Source organism: Oryx dammah, unplaced genomic scaffold (genome assembly GCF_014754425.2).
Source record: "Oryx dammah isolate SB20612 unplaced genomic scaffold, SCBI_Odam_1.1 HiC_scaffold_15, whole genome shotgun sequence".
Classification (NCBI taxonomy): domain Eukaryota; kingdom Metazoa; phylum Chordata; class Mammalia; order Artiodactyla; family Bovidae; genus Oryx; species Oryx dammah.
Genome location: NW_024070199.1, coordinates 23,399,409 through 23,414,740, shown reverse-complemented (window position 1 = coordinate 23,414,740; position 15,332 = coordinate 23,399,409). Strand labels below are relative to the sequence as shown.

At 42.8% G+C, this 15,332-nt stretch overlaps 1 protein-coding gene across 3 annotated transcripts in view; it reads left to right on the top strand.

Annotated features, from left to right (window-relative positions):
- The window catches only part of NELL1 (neural EGFL like 1), a 1,021,326-nt gene that overhangs the window by 5,809 nt on the left and 1,000,185 nt on the right, over positions 1 to 15,332 (top strand). For all 3 annotated transcript variants that reach the window (XM_040255650.1, XM_040255649.1, XM_040255651.1), the window contains exon 2: positions 6,548 to 6,676. In XM_040255650.1, coding sequence (XP_040111584.1) covers positions 6,548 to 6,676 — 129 coding nt within the window. The remainder of the gene's footprint in view (positions 1 to 6,547; positions 6,677 to 15,332) is intronic.

Below are 15,332 nucleotides of genomic sequence, written 5' to 3'. Positions count from 1 at the left end.
AGCATATTCAAAAGCAGAGACATTACTTTGCTGACTAAGGTCTGTCTAGTCAAGGCTATGGTTTTTCCTGTGGTCATGTATGGATGTGAGAGTTGGACTGTGAAGAAGGCTGAGTGCCGAAGAATTGATGCTTTTGAACTGTGGTGTTGGAGAAGACTCTTGAGAGTCCCTTGGACTGCAAGGAGATCCAACCAGTCCATTCTGAAGGAGATCAGCCCTGGGATTTCTTTGGAAGGAATGATGCTAAAGCTGAAACTCCAGTACTGTGGCCACCTCATGTGAAGAGTTGATTCATTGGAAAAGACTCTGATGCTGGGAGGGATTGGAGGCAGGAGGAGAAGGGGACAATAGAGGATGAGATGGCTGGATGGCGTCACTGACTTGATGGATGTGAGTCTGAATGAACTCCGGGAGCTGGTGATAGACAGGGAGGCCTGGTGTGCTGCGATTCATGGAGCTGCAAAGAGTCGGACACGACTGAGTGACTGAACTGAACTGAACTGATAGATTCAATATATGGGTTTCACAAAGTGCAGCCAGAGTGAGAATCCCTTCTATTCATCTGAGCATGTGGAAGGGTTGGGAAAATGGGAGCCATCTGTACCTTTTGTATAAGTCCAGGGAAGTTGCGGACCAGGGAGATGGAATGGTCTGGAGGGCTGGTCCTATGAAAGACAGATGCAGCAGGCCCCAGCTGGGCACCAAATATGTGGTAGGAGTGTTCATACAGTTATCACTGAAACCTCATGAGGCTGGAAGGCTGGTATTGAAAGTGAAGTGAAAGTCACTCAGTCGTGTTTGACTCTTTGGGACCCATGACCTATACAGTCCATGGAATTCTCCAGGCCAGAATACTGGAGTGGCTAGCTGTTCCTTTCTCCAGGAGATCTTCGCAACCCAGGGATCGAACCTAGGTCTCCTACATTGCAGGCAGATTCTTTACCAGCTGAGCCACCAGGAAAGCCCGGGAGGCTGGTATAATCATCCCCATTTTATGGCTGAGATTAATGAAGCTCTGAGAATTGAAGCAATTTTTTCCCCTCAAGGGCACAGAGTTATTAGGGGGAGGAGGCCAGGACTGAAAGTGGTCCTTAGTTGAGTGTTCCAGATTGAGGGTGCTGTGTTCTCACATGGAGATGGGGATCCAAGGGCACCATTGGGGTGTTCTGCCAGTTCTACAGAGCCTGGGTGCCTTTTAGGCTCGTCCAGTTGCAGGGCTCCAAGTTTGGCCTGCATTGGTCATTTATTTTCACAATAATATTGCCCAATAAGCCACCGGAAACTCAAAATAGCATTTATTTTGGTTCATGCATCTGTTGCTTGGTTTGATGATTGGCTCACCTTGGCCAGGTTTGGCTGGGCATCATCCCAAACTCAAGTAAGGTGTCTGTCCCATGTGTCTGAATCTCCCTGGACCAGTGGCCCCATTGGACCATGTTCTTCTCATCGTAATGCAGAGGTACAAGGGAACAGGCTCCACCACACAGGTTTATTCAAGTCTTTGCTTGTATCATGTTGCTAATATTGTTACGGAGTCCAAGCTCACTGCTCACTGCATGACAGGCCAATAAATCAGGAGATGAGGTGTTGAGGCAAGCAATAATGACTTTTCTTGGAAAGCTGGCAGACAAAGAAGATGGCCGACTAATGTCTCAAAATAACTGTCTTATCAGGGTCTGGATGCCAGTTTCTTTTATAGAGCATGTCTTAGTCGTTGTGCAGGTTGGAAAAGAATTTCCAGACTTGAGACAGAATGAGAGGAGAATAAAGTCTATTAGAGTGGGAGATGCCATTAGAATAGAGGGCCAGCTCAAGGGACAGCCGACTGCTTTTGTGGGCTAGTAGCCAATTTTTATAGCCTCAAAACAGAAAATTCCTACCGGAATGATGGCATTAGGTGATTGGTTAGGATGCTATAGGGTGGGTAATATGGTGGTTACTTTACCTAATATGGGGTCAGGGAACTGGCTGGTTTAGATCCAGAGACTCATGGCAATAGTTGCTATGGGGCATGATCAGTTCCAGAGGTTTTTATCCTGTGACCTTGGTACAGGGTTCCACGGAACAGAGTAGAGGAAGTGAGGAGATAGAGTAAAAAGGTCATTAATCTTGCAAATATCTCCTGGAATGACCAGCCTTGGGAAGGGGATGTGTCAATTTCCTTTTTCTTGCAGCCATTCACATTTGCAACCAGTGGGTAGACAGAGTCATGATGTTTCCCTGAACAAAAGCACTCTGGTTTAGCATTCAGTTAGAGGGACAGGTTCCCTGAGGCAAGCCGTTATGTATAGACAGTATTCTTTTATTGAAAAAAAGCAACAGGAAGCAAAGGTTAAAGTAAAAGAAACAGATCCAACATATAGTCAGATTTTATTCTTTCTTGTAACTACATCCTAATGAATCAAACAAGTTACTTGACCAGGCTCAAAGTCAAGGGATGGGGAAGTTTATTCCCACTCTACGCTAAGGATCTGCATGCTGCTGCTGCTGCTGCTAAGTCGCTTCAGTCGTGTCTAACTCTGTGCGATCCCATAGATGACAGCCCACCAGGCTCCACCATCCCTGGGATTCTCCAGGCAAGAACACTGGAGTGGGCTGCCATTTCCTTCTCCAGTGCATGAAAGTGAAAAGTGAAAGTGAAGTCGCTCAGTCATGTCCAACTCTTTGTGACCCCATGGACTGCAGCCTACCAGGCTCCTCCATCCATGGGATTCTCCAGGCAAGAGTACTGGAGAGGGGTGCCATCACCTTCTCTGAAGGATCTGCATAGCCATATAGCAAAAAGTGTGGATATGGGAGGGGTAAAGATTTGAAGCCAATAATTCAGTCAACCATATCCCTTTAAAAAAAATTTCCTTGGCTGGAACTGGGATTCCCTGATAGCTCAGTTGGTAAAGAGTCCACCTGCAATGCAGGAGACCCTGGTTTGATTCCTGGACCGGGAAGATCCACTGGAGAAGGGAAGGGAAAGGCTACCTGCTCCAGCATTCTTGGGCTTCCCTGGTAACTCAGCTGGTAGAGAATCCGCCTGCAGTGCGGAAGACCTGGGTTTGATCCCTGGGTTAAGAAGATCCCCTGGAGAAGGGAAAGGCTACCCACTCCAGGATTCTGGCCTGGAGAATTCCCTGGACTGTATAGTCCATGGGGTTGCAAAGAGTTGGACACGACTGAGCAACTTTCACTTTCTTTGGCTTGAATTCCATCCAGTCCTCTCATGGTATTCCCCAGATATGCATATTGTCTGAGATCACTGTACCCAAAGCAGTGATCATGCATCCACTTTTTGGTTAATTCTGTGGGTCCTAAATTCAGGGTGTGACATATACAAGGCCTTGTGCAAAACACTGAGACTACAGGAATGCTTCCTTTGTCTTGGGTCCAGCTAAGGGCACATTCCCCAAACTACCTTCCAACTTCCTGTCCAGAGCTTGACCAGCATGGAGGTCCTCTGAGATCACTCTTAATCTCTGCCATATAGGTATAGAGCACTATAGGTTAAACTGAAATATTAATTGCTTTTCTTCCTTTCCAAGATGATCATTGAATTGCTGATATCTGTTTGCTTGGAGAAAAGCATCACCAGTCTCAGTGAGAGGCATCCTGTGCTGTGACATTGGCTGGTAGATGCCCATTGGCTTGGTGCTTCTTTGCACAGAGTAGGTAGTTGGTCAGTCATCAGTCTTTGTGAATTGAGTCTGTGTCAGACAGGTAGGATGGACTGATGTAAATCAGAGCACATCCCACTCTTCCCTCCTTAACACATACCTGAAAGCCCTCTAATGATTGTTTAGTTGCCAAATCATGTCTGACTCTTTTTGTGATCCCATGGACTGTAGCCCACCAGGCTCATCTGTCCATGGGATTTCCCAGGCAAGAATACTAGAGTGAGTTGCCATTTCCATCTCCAGGGGATCTTCCTGACCCAGGGATCAATCCTGCACCTCCTGCATTGGATTCTTTACCACTGAACCACCAAGGAAGCCTCATCTCTAATGATGCCCCATTGCAATTAGAATACTCTCCTTGTTGCAGTTCACAAGGTAGTTCCTACTCAGGGGCCTTGCTTTCTACCGCTGTCCCCCTGGCCCACTCTGCTCTGGCCACAGCAGCTTTTTGTGTGTTTCCTGAACATGCCAAGTTTGTTTCTGGTTTGCATTTGCTATTTTCTCAATAAATAGAAAGCTTCTTCCACCCCAGAGCTTCCCTCCTGGAATGATTGCCAGCCCTTATAGTCATTACAGAGAAGGCAATGGCACCCCACTCCAGTACTCTTGCCTGGAAAATCCCATGGATGGAGGAGCCTGGTAGGCTGCAGTCCATGGGGTCGCTGAGGGTCGGACATGACTGAGCGACTTCACTTTCACTTTTCACTTTCTTGCATTGGAGAAGGAACTGGCAACCCACTCCAGTGTTCTTGCCTGGAGAATCCCAGAGACGGGGAGCCTGGTGGGCTGCTGTCTATGGGGTCGCACAGAGTCGGACACGACTGAAGTGACTTAGCAGTAGCAGTAGCAGTATAGTCATTAAGGTTTCTGCTCAGAGGAACCTTCCTCTACCATCCTTTTTAAAGCCTCCATGCAAGCTGCTTTCTATTTCGTAATTCTTATTTTCTCATAGCTTTTATTTTCTTTGTGGCATTTATTGCCATCTCAGGCTTCCCTGGTGACTCAGATGGTAAAGAATCCGCCTGCAATGTGGGAGACCTGGGTTCAATTCCTAGGTTGGGAAGATCCCTTGGAGGAAGACATGGCAACCCACTCCAGTATTCTTGTCTGGAGAATCCCCTTGGACAGAGGAGCCTGGTGGGCTACGGTCCATGGGGTCACAAAGAGTCAGACATGGCTAAGCACACACACATAAGCACATTGCTATCTCAAATTGTCTTATTTATCTATTTGCTTACTTGCCCTCTCTTTACCTGCTGCCTTAGGAATGTGTGCTCAGTGAGGCCAGCTCCAGTGCCTTGCAGTGCAGTTTGTTTGTTACAAGGAAAGCACTCAGTTACATTTGTTGAAAAGCTACTGCATGAACACAGGGGTGAATGAACGGGGCTGAATAAATGAGTTGTCTTTGGGTAAACTGGTCTCCCATTTGGCTTCATTTGGAAGGGGAAGACTTACACCTTCAGTTTAGAGGACAAGAGGAAGCCTGACAAAAACTGAGAAGGTGGCTCTATGCACTGTGCTTCTCGTTTAACCCTTTGTCCACCTTGAGGATGACAGGCTTTGGCTCCCAAGACCCTTCCCTGAGCCACTTTCCGTCGATGGAAGCCTAGATTGCTGCAGCAGTCTTTGTCTCCTAACAGGAAAAGTGAGGAGCGTGTAGATTTCCTTCTGCAGGTCTATGGGGAAACGGGTGAGGGTGGGAGGACAGATGAGGTTGTCACAGGGCGTGATGTCCTGAATGAAATGCACTCGGTCTCTCTGGGACAAGCTCTCCAAATCTTGCTTCAGTGACTACGTTACCACCAGACAATTGTTGACAGCTGTTGCTGATTAAAACGTCTCCAACTGTGCAATCAGAATTGCACTATTGAGATGCTAAGTGTAGACAGACACAGCCTTTAGGAATGGCTTAAACAGAATCCCTTGGAGTGATTGCTAGCCTTATTAATATATATAACTGGAAGCCACTTTGCAGTCATGAGCGAATTATTCTACAGAGCACTGTGTAGATGGGAGACAGGTTCGAGGATTTGCCTTTATCAGACCAGATGATGGAGGCTCAGGGCCCTGTTTCTCTGTGCCCTGTAATTCTCCAACAAGAGTTATCAGGGAGTCTAACTTTTCAGTGACCCCCTTGAAATGTACACCCGTCGTTCTGGAGATTCCCTTTCCTGGCCAGTCCCTCTGCCACTCCTGACCAGCAGGGAAAGCATCCCTCCCATTTCCTTCCTCTTTATCACACATGTGGGTGCCTGATTAACAGTGCTCTGCAGAGGTGTTTCCTGGTGACGATGGTGTCAGATGCCATTACTGCATCAGTCTGAACAGGAAGATCAGGGCCACAGTCCTGTACCCATGGTCCCTAAATTGAAAAAAGCTCAGAAACCCAAAATATAACTCGCTTGGCAGCAAAACCTACCCTGAGCTGCACTCCTTTGGTGGCAAAACTTGACTTAAACTGATATGAGGCTGGGTATAGTCTTTACTTGTACCAATTAGAAGGAAACACCATACTTTTTGCTTTAGGAATACTGTGTTTGGGTATGGGGTGCTGATGTAGACTTTGTTGACGGTGTTACATAAAATGAGTATATGGGCCAAATTAGCTTTCCAACAGATGATCCATGCTGAGTTCTGAAATATATTTGGCCCTGAGGGTTTTGCATAAGGGATTATCAATCTGTAGTGGGGATGGGAAAGGGACGAAGAAACCACAGTATCAGTGGGATGATGGAGCAAAGAGTTGCCTTCCTTTTCCATCTAGGAAAAGAGCGTCTCCGTGCGCTCATCACTGGCTTCTTTGTAGTCCCTGCCACTTCTGTTCTGTGTAGTTTCGAGCAAGTCTGCATTTTCAGACAAGATGGCTCTCTGTTCTTTTTCAGTGATGGGCTTTGGGATGGATCCGGACCTTCAGTTGGATATCATCACTGAGCTCGATCTTGTGAACACCACCCTTGGGGTCACGCAGGTGTCCGGACTGCACAACACCAGCAAAGCATTTTTATTTCAAGGTAAAGGCATCTCTCTCCTTTGCATGGGGTCAGGACTTGGGGAGGAATTTTGGGTCTGCCTGGGGCGTGTTCCTCTGGAGTGTATCTGTTGGGCGATCATCTCTGTTACTTCTCCTATGTTATCGCCATGAGGAATGTTCAGAGATGCTGAGGGTGCTTAGATATTTGAAGGGTGTTCTGAGGGTGTAAGGGGGGCAGTAGTGGTCATGGTGATGGAATATTTGGCTTGGCAGTGTCGTGTCCGACTCTTCGCAGCCCCATGGACTGCAGCCCACCAGGCTCCTCTGTCCATGGGATTTTCCAGGCAAGAGTACTGGAGTGGGGTGCCATCGCCTTCTCCGGATATATATCCCAGGGGATTTTAATGGAGGATCTGAAGTGGAATGAATTTGTAAAGTCCTTGAAAGCCACTGACCAGTCATATTGTTTTCACAGGATATTTTTTCTACTGTTACCCATATGTTTACCTATATCCATTAATGCATCTATTCCTATTCTTCTATCTGCATCTCTCATTAATCAGTGGACCATGCACGCAGGATATTTTATGGCTGCAGTGTCTTAGGGGTACAGCTTACTTGGTTCTGCCTGCTATAAATCTGACTACAATTCGTTAAATTGTTCAACAAGCATTCATCAGGGCAGTATAGTGCACTTCTTAAAAGCCTGAGCTCTGGAGCCTGACTGCTTAGAATCAGATTCCAACCCTATCATTTACTGATTTTGCGGCGTTGGACAATTCCTTAGCCTGACTCTGCCTATGTCCTCATCTGAAATAATAGTACCTGCATCATGGGATTATTACAATGATTGAGGAATGAATCCATTTGAGTGGTTCAAACAGTGCCTGATAACACAGTAAGTTCCCAGGAAGTACTAGCTGTTATTATGGAACCCTTACTGTGTACCAGGCACCATGCTAATAGTGGGATTATTAATAGGATGGGGAATATATGTATATCTGTGGCAGATTCGTGTTGATGTATGGCAAAATCAATACAATATTGTAAAGTAATTAACCTCCAATTAAAATAAATGAATTTATATTAAAAAAATAAAAAGAAAAAAAGAATAAGTAAATAGAGTGAGGGAAACAGTCATTACACAACTAATTATTGACTTCCAATGGCTATACTTATCTTGAGGGAGATATATAGGTTGCCAAATAAGAGTATACAGGGAGATCTGATTTAATGGGTGTGGGGAGATGGTAGTGGTCAGGGAAAGGCTACCCTGAAAAAGTGATGTGTCAGTAGAAGTGTGGAAAATGAATAGAAAGCCTGGTGTAGGAAGAGGTGGGGGCTCAGAACATTCTGGGCAGTAATGGTATGTATGAAGGTCTTAAGGCAGAAACCAACAGAAAGACATTTAGCGTGGCTAAGGTGGTGAGCGGCTGGAGAGGTTGGCAGGGCCTAGGTCACACGGACCCTATAGGCAGAATGACATTCAGCTGATGTCCATGGGCTTGGGGTGCTGATGCTTTATGGCCAGTGTCCATTCTGATTGGTGGGGGGCCATGTACTTGTTAACTATTTCAAATATTACCCAGGCCCTTGTTAGTTTTCTGCTTTACTCTCAGATCAGTGGGGGCCTTTGATGAGTTGAAGCAGGGGAGTGATCTGATCAGATATAGCAGTCAGACAGCCTGGATATTCCTATACAAAAATGCCTGGCGGGCTTCTTTGAACCAAGCCTTTTGTGAAGATAACAAAAGGCTTATTTTAGAGTGACTGAACCGACATTATGGGATGATATATATATCCTGTGCAGAGAACTTCAGTCTTGTTAATAATATACTGCACATCTACAGATCCTATATAGTAATATATAACAAGGCTACAGATATGTTAATTTCCACTCACTCTTAGGAATCAGTGAAACAAATAGATTGGGCATGCTTAAGAGCAGACAGACTGGGTTAGTTTTCTCTTTGCATTGTGCAAGATCTGTTCACTTACTATTGAGAGACTATCCCACTCTTGATTTGAGAGGCGATGCTGACACTTTGTCAACAGAGTTGTTATGGAAGCCTGGCTCATCTCTATACTTCATGAAAGCAATAGTCTTTCTATCTAAATACCCCTACATCCCTACGGCCAAGTATTGTGCATGGTAGATAGTAGGTGACGAAGAAGCATTTTGAACTGCATTAAAATTTTCTCTGTCCAATGTGCTCTTTGAAAGGCTTGCTGCCTGCTTTATGCACTAATCTAGTCACTCATTTATTTATTCCCTAGGCTAGATCTCTGCTCTCTAATTTGTGTGTTCTCTGCTTCTGGGATGTCTACCATGCTCCAACAACAGGGAGAGATTTTCAGCTTCTTTGGTGGGAAGAATAACTGTATGTATCACGGGAGTTTGATTGAGGAGGGCTTTCACTAATTAGGGCCCTTGTGATCGCATTACTTGGATAATCCACGGCAATCTCTCCATCTCAGGATCTCTAATCTGTAAAGTCCATTTGGCATGTAAGGTAACATATTTCATATATTTTGGCAATCAGGACATTGACATTTTTAGGGAACTATTATTCTGCTTACCACAACGTCTGCCCACTGGCCCCTCCAATTTCATGTCTACTCCACATGAAGAATCAATGAACGCCATCCCAGTGTCTCCCAAGGTCTTAATCCATTATACCATCAGCTCAAAGTCTAAAATCTCATCCACTCATCAGTTGAAAAATTTCTAGTCCCACTGTCTAAATAATCTAAATCAGATATGAGTGGGACTCTGAGTATTTGCTGTTTTGGAGCAAAATTTTTCTTTATCTGTGGATCTGTGAAACTAGAAAAAAGTAATCTGCTTCCAAAATATAATAGTGTGACAGGTATAGGATTCCAGCTATAGAAATTCCTGTCCAAAAGGGAAAAGTGGAAAAAAGAAAGGGGTCACCAGTCCCAAGAAAATTTGAAATCCAGCAGGACAAACCCCACTGGAGATTAGGGTCTGAGGGTCATCCTCTGTGGTCCTTGGCTCTGCCTTCTAAGTTTATGACTTGTTCTATGAATCATTCTTTTTCATGAAAAGTAGCATATGTTTGTAGTTTGATAGTTTTTTTAAAAAATTACTTTTAAATATTTGGCTGTACCCGGTCTTAGTTGTGGCATGGAAGATCTGCTTCCCTGACCAGGGTTTGAACCTGGGCCCCCAGCTTTGGGAGCACGGAGTCTTAGCCACTGGACCACCAAAGAAGTTGCTATAGTTGAGTAGTTTTATCAACCTATTTCTTGCCTATAGAATCTGGGGCATCCATCAGCCTTGTTTCATCTTCTTCCTGTTCCCTTCAGTCCTAGGTGGCAGCGTTTCTCTGGTATAACATTCTCAAACACTTGGAGGGTTTCCTGTCCATGAGACGAAAGGCTCTTTTACAGATCTTTCCAAGAAATTCCATCTCTGTTATATTTCTGACTTCCACTGGGATGGCTGAGGGGATCCCTGAATTACAATTCTGATCTCTTCAAAGCGCCCTCTGGTTGATTGAATATTCTGACCGTTTTGATCTTTCAGAAGTACTAGCAAAAAGTGGTTTAGCCACATCCTTGGCTTCCTTCCAGAGCAGACTTTCCTGACAGTGAATTTCCCAATTTTATTGTCTTTTCAATCTGGATAGGCTGGGAATTTTCTATATGATCAGTCCTGGTTCCTTTTTGCTAAACGGCTCTTTGCTTAATCTTTTTCCTCTCACTTTTTTTTCTGTATGCAACAAAGAGAAACCAGGCTGCACCTTCAACACTGGAAATCAGAAGTAAAAAATAGACTTTAAAGAGCTAAAATCAATGTGTTGGCAGAGCTGTGTTCCTTGTGTAGCCACTATAGGCTAATCAGTTTATTGTTTTTCCAGCTCCCAGCAGCTGCTATGTCCCTTAACTTGTGGCTACATCGCTTCAGCCTCTGCTTCTGTTTCACATTTCCTTTCTTCTGTTTCTGTCACGTTTTCTTCTCTTGTACTGACTCTTCTGCTCCTTCTTTTCTCCTCTTACAAGGACCCTTGTGGGTCCTTTTCCCTATATTGGGCCCACCTGGATAATCTAGGATAATTTCTTCATTTTAAGATTCATAACTCTGTCACATTTGCAAAGGCTTATGCTGTGTAAAGTAATATATTTATAGGTTTTGGGGATTAAGATGTAGAGATCTTTTGAGGGTAGGGATTTAATTTTGTCTGCCGTAGGATCACTACTCACTGTTGGGCAGAAATATGAGCAATAGGATATTTCCAGAATACTCCAGGTAAGTCCTTCTTTCTAGTGTATCATTGTCCAACAGAAATATAAGTAAGTGAGTCATGTCTTTGATTTCAGTTTTTGTAGTAGCCATATGAAACATGTAAAAATCAAGTGAAATTGATTTTAGCTAACATTTATTTAACCCAACATATGAAAAATATTATCATTTCAACATAGGGTCAATACAAAAAATTGTTAATGAGATATTTTACATTTTTTCAAAGTTAAAAATCTCATCTATAATTTATAGTTGCAGTATACAGTAGATTTGCCAAGTTATTCCATATATAATTTTAAGTATCATTAAAAAATTTAACAGCTTTGTTAAGATGTAATTGGGCTATAATAAACTGTGCATATTCAAACTGTACAGTTTGTTAGTTTTGACATGTGAAAACACCAGTGAAATTATCATCACAATCAAGATAATGAACATAGCTATCACCCCTGAAGTTTCCTCTTTTTAAAATAATCCCTTCTTTCTGTATTTCAGCCTCTACCCTCAGGTAACTACTAATCTGCTTTCTGTGAATATACAGTAGTTTGCATTTTCTAGAAATTTTATTTGAATAGAATTATACAGTGTCTACTCATTTTGGGAGGATCTAAATTCTTTCATCTATTATAGTTATTTCAAGACTTATAATAACATGTAAAGTGCTTTTCTTATAGCCCGTATATATAGAAGGGTCTTTTTTTTTAAACCAGCATGTCAATCTCTGTTCATCAAGGTTAGTTAGGCCATTTATATTAATATGATTATTGATATGTGGTTTAGTTGTTAAGTTGTGTCTGACTATTGCGATCCAATGGACTGTAGCCTGCCAGGCTCCTGTCCATGAGATTGTCCAGGCAAGAATACTGGAGTGGGTTGCCATTTCCTTCCCGACCCAGGGACTGAACCCGGGTCTGCTGCATTGCAGGCAGATTCTTTACCAACTGAGCTACAAGTGAAGTCCGATTATTGACATGGTGATACTTAAATCTATGTTTTTGTTATTTGTTTTCTACCTGTCTATTCTTTATTTCTCCCCTCCCCCCTCTGGCTTCTTTTAGATTAATTGAAAATTTCTTATGATTTCTTTTTTAATCTCTTTTCTTGGTTTACTCTTTGTTTCACTATTTTAGTGTTGTCTGAGGGTTTATAGGGAGAAGGCAATGGCGCCCCACTCCAGTACTCTTGCCTGGAAAATCCCATGGGCGTAGGAGCCTGGAAGGCTGCAGTCCATGGGGTCGCTGAGGGTCGGACACAACTGAGCGACTTCACTTTCACTTTTCACTTTCATGCATTGGAGAAGGAAATGGCAACCCACTCCAGTGTTCTTACCTGGAGAATCCCAGGGACGACGGAGCCTGGTGTGCTGCCGTCTATGGGGTCACACAGAGTCGGACACGACTGAAGTCACTTAGCAGCAGCAGGGTTTATAGTATACATCTTTAAATGATGACTGTACCTTCAGGTGATACAACTTAATGTGTATAATAAGAATATTTTGATGGTATACTTCCCTCCCCTGACACTGTACTATTGTTGTTCTACATTTTACCTTATGTTATAAACTCCATACTACATTGTTGTTATTTTTGTTAGTCAATTATCTTTTGAACATATTTAGATAATAAGAAAATCAATCACGTATTAACTCATATTTAGTTACTATTTCCTGTGTTCTCTTGCATGGATTCTTATTTCAATCTGGTTTCATTTTTATCCTGCCTAAAGGACTTTGTTCAACATTTCTTATAGTGCAGGTAATGAATTCTTTCAGATTTTGTATAGCTGAAGAAGACTGAATTTTTTAAAACTCTTTTTGCTGGGTATAGAATCTTGGGTTGGCAGTTTTATTTCTTTCAGTCCTTTAAAGATGTTGCTCCGCTATCGTCTCACTCGTATCGTTTTCAATGAGAAATCTGTCATCATCCTATCTTTATTCCTCTGTAGGAAATGTAACTATGCTCCTTGCTTTTAAGGCTTTCTCTTATCACTAACTTTGAGCAATTTGATAATGATGTACATAGGTCTGATTTTCTTCATATTTCTTGTGTGTGTGATCTGTTGAAATTCATCACGTTTAGAAAAAAAAAATGACCTTTATATCTTCAAATATGTTTTCTGTTTCTTTCTCTTTACTTTCGGAACTCCAATTATGTGTATGTTAAGCTGCTTAAAGTTGTTCCGTAGCTCACTGATATTCTGTTCATTTCAAAAGTTCTTCCTCTCTTTTTCTCTATGTATCACTTTTGGTAGTTCTTATTACTCTGCCTTTAAGAACTGTCCTTCTGTATCGGCTGCTCTTAGTATCATTTTTTTTTTTAATGCCATGTGTTGTAATTTCATTTCCACAAGTTCAGTTTGACTCTTAAAATTTTTTTCCATTCTTTAACCAACTCTTTGAATAGGTGGAATGCACTTATCATCAGTCCTGGGATGATTCTGATTAATTTTTGTCTTCACTACTGCTTCCTTGTATCCTAGGTAACTTTTGATTAATGCCAGGCATTGTGAATTTTGCCTTGTTTAGTACTTGATAAATCTTTTTCCATTTTTATAAATAGTCTTGAGTTTTGTTCTCAGTTCAGTTCAGTCGCTCAGTCGTGTCTGACTCTGCGACCCCATGAATTGAAGCACGCCAGGCCTCCCTGTCCATCACCAACTCCCGGAGTTCATTCAGACTCACGTCCATCGAGTCAGTGATGCCATCCAGCCATCTCATCCTCGGTCGTCCCCTTCTCCTCCTGCCCCCAATCCCTCCCAGCATCAGAGTCTTTTCCAATGAGTCAACTCTTTGCATGAGGTGGCCAAAGTACTGGATTTTCAGCTTTAGCATCATTCCTTCCAAAGAAATCCCAGGGCTGATCTCCTTCAGAATGGACTGGTTGGATCTCCTTGCAGTCCAAGGGACTCTCAAGAGTCTTCTCCAACACCACAGTTCAAAAGCATCAATTCTTCGGAGTTTTGTTCTAGGACACAGTTATTACAAAATGATTTTATTCTTTTGGATCCCCCCCCCTTTTTTTTTTACTGAGAGAGCGTTGGTGTACAATATTATGTAAGTTTTGGGTATACAGTGTAGTTCTTCAATAATTTTGAAGGTTATGGATCCTACTTTTAAGATTTGTTAGATGACTCAGAGCAGTGCTAGTGAATAGTTTAGAATGAATTATTTTCCATCACTGAGCTAAGACCTTCTGGGTGCCCCATAAATCATGGGATTTTCCAGCTCTAGCGGTGAGAATAGGTACTGTTCTCCACCTTATGTGTATGCTGGGCACTGTTTCCTTTGGGTGGTTTTTCTCTGTCCTTGAGTAGTTTTCTTACATGTGTGCATTGATCAATAGTCTGTTGAGAGAGTTCTATATTTTTCTGTCTGCTGTTTGTCTCTCATGTATGCTGTCCTATGAAATCTAGGTGCCTTGGTCTCCCCACACTCTCAGCTTCTTCATCTCAATGCAGGGAGACTCCTGGGCTTTGCCTGCATTTCTTCTCCCTGTGACACAGCTTGGAAACTCAGAGCAGTAAGCTTGTGTAATTGTAGGATTCATCTCTTTTGTTTTTCATCTCTCAAGGGTCACTGTCCTTCATTGACTGATGTCCAGTGTCTGCTGTTTCACTGAATATTCATTTAAAATGTAAATTCAAACTAATTCGAATTTCATAAAATTAAAAATTCATTTTCTCCACCGCACTAGTCATATTTCAAGCGCTCAATTGCCATATGTGGCTTGGGGTTGCTATGTTGGACAGTGCAGGTCTAGAGAGGCTCAGGGATTTTAGTATCTCACCATAGTTCAGTTAATATGATCAAATCAAGAAGTCCTTCTGTCAAGTTTAATATGTAATAGTAAGTAACAAACTACTTAAGCTCTCTATCTCAAAGTATCCCCATTTGCTCAAAGATAAACTGGGGTAACAATAGTACTTACTTTATATGATTATAGTGAGGATGGAATATATTAATACACATAGAGCATTAGAACTGTACTTGGTACATGGTAAGCTCTTGTTAAATGTTAGTGAATGCGTTTGTAAGTAATAGGGTATAACTTTGGTCTTCTTATCTTATGTATATTATCTGTTTTATGTGTTATGTGGAGAAGGCAATGGCACCCTACTCCAGTACTCTTGCCTGAAAATTCCCATGGGTGGAGGAGCCTGGTAGGCTGCAGTCTATGGGGTCAAGACGAGTCAGACATGACTGAGCGACTTCACTTTCACTTTTCACTTTGATGCATTGGAGAAGGAAATGGCAACCTACTCCAGTGTTCTTGCCTGGAGAATTCTAGGGACAGGGGAGCCTGGTGGTGTCTATGGGGTTGCACAGAGTCGGACACGACTGAAGTGACTTAGCAGTATGTGTTATGAATGTCAAATTTTAACCTGCAGAGGTAAATTGGGATGGTAGGAAAAGCAGAGGATTGTATAGAGG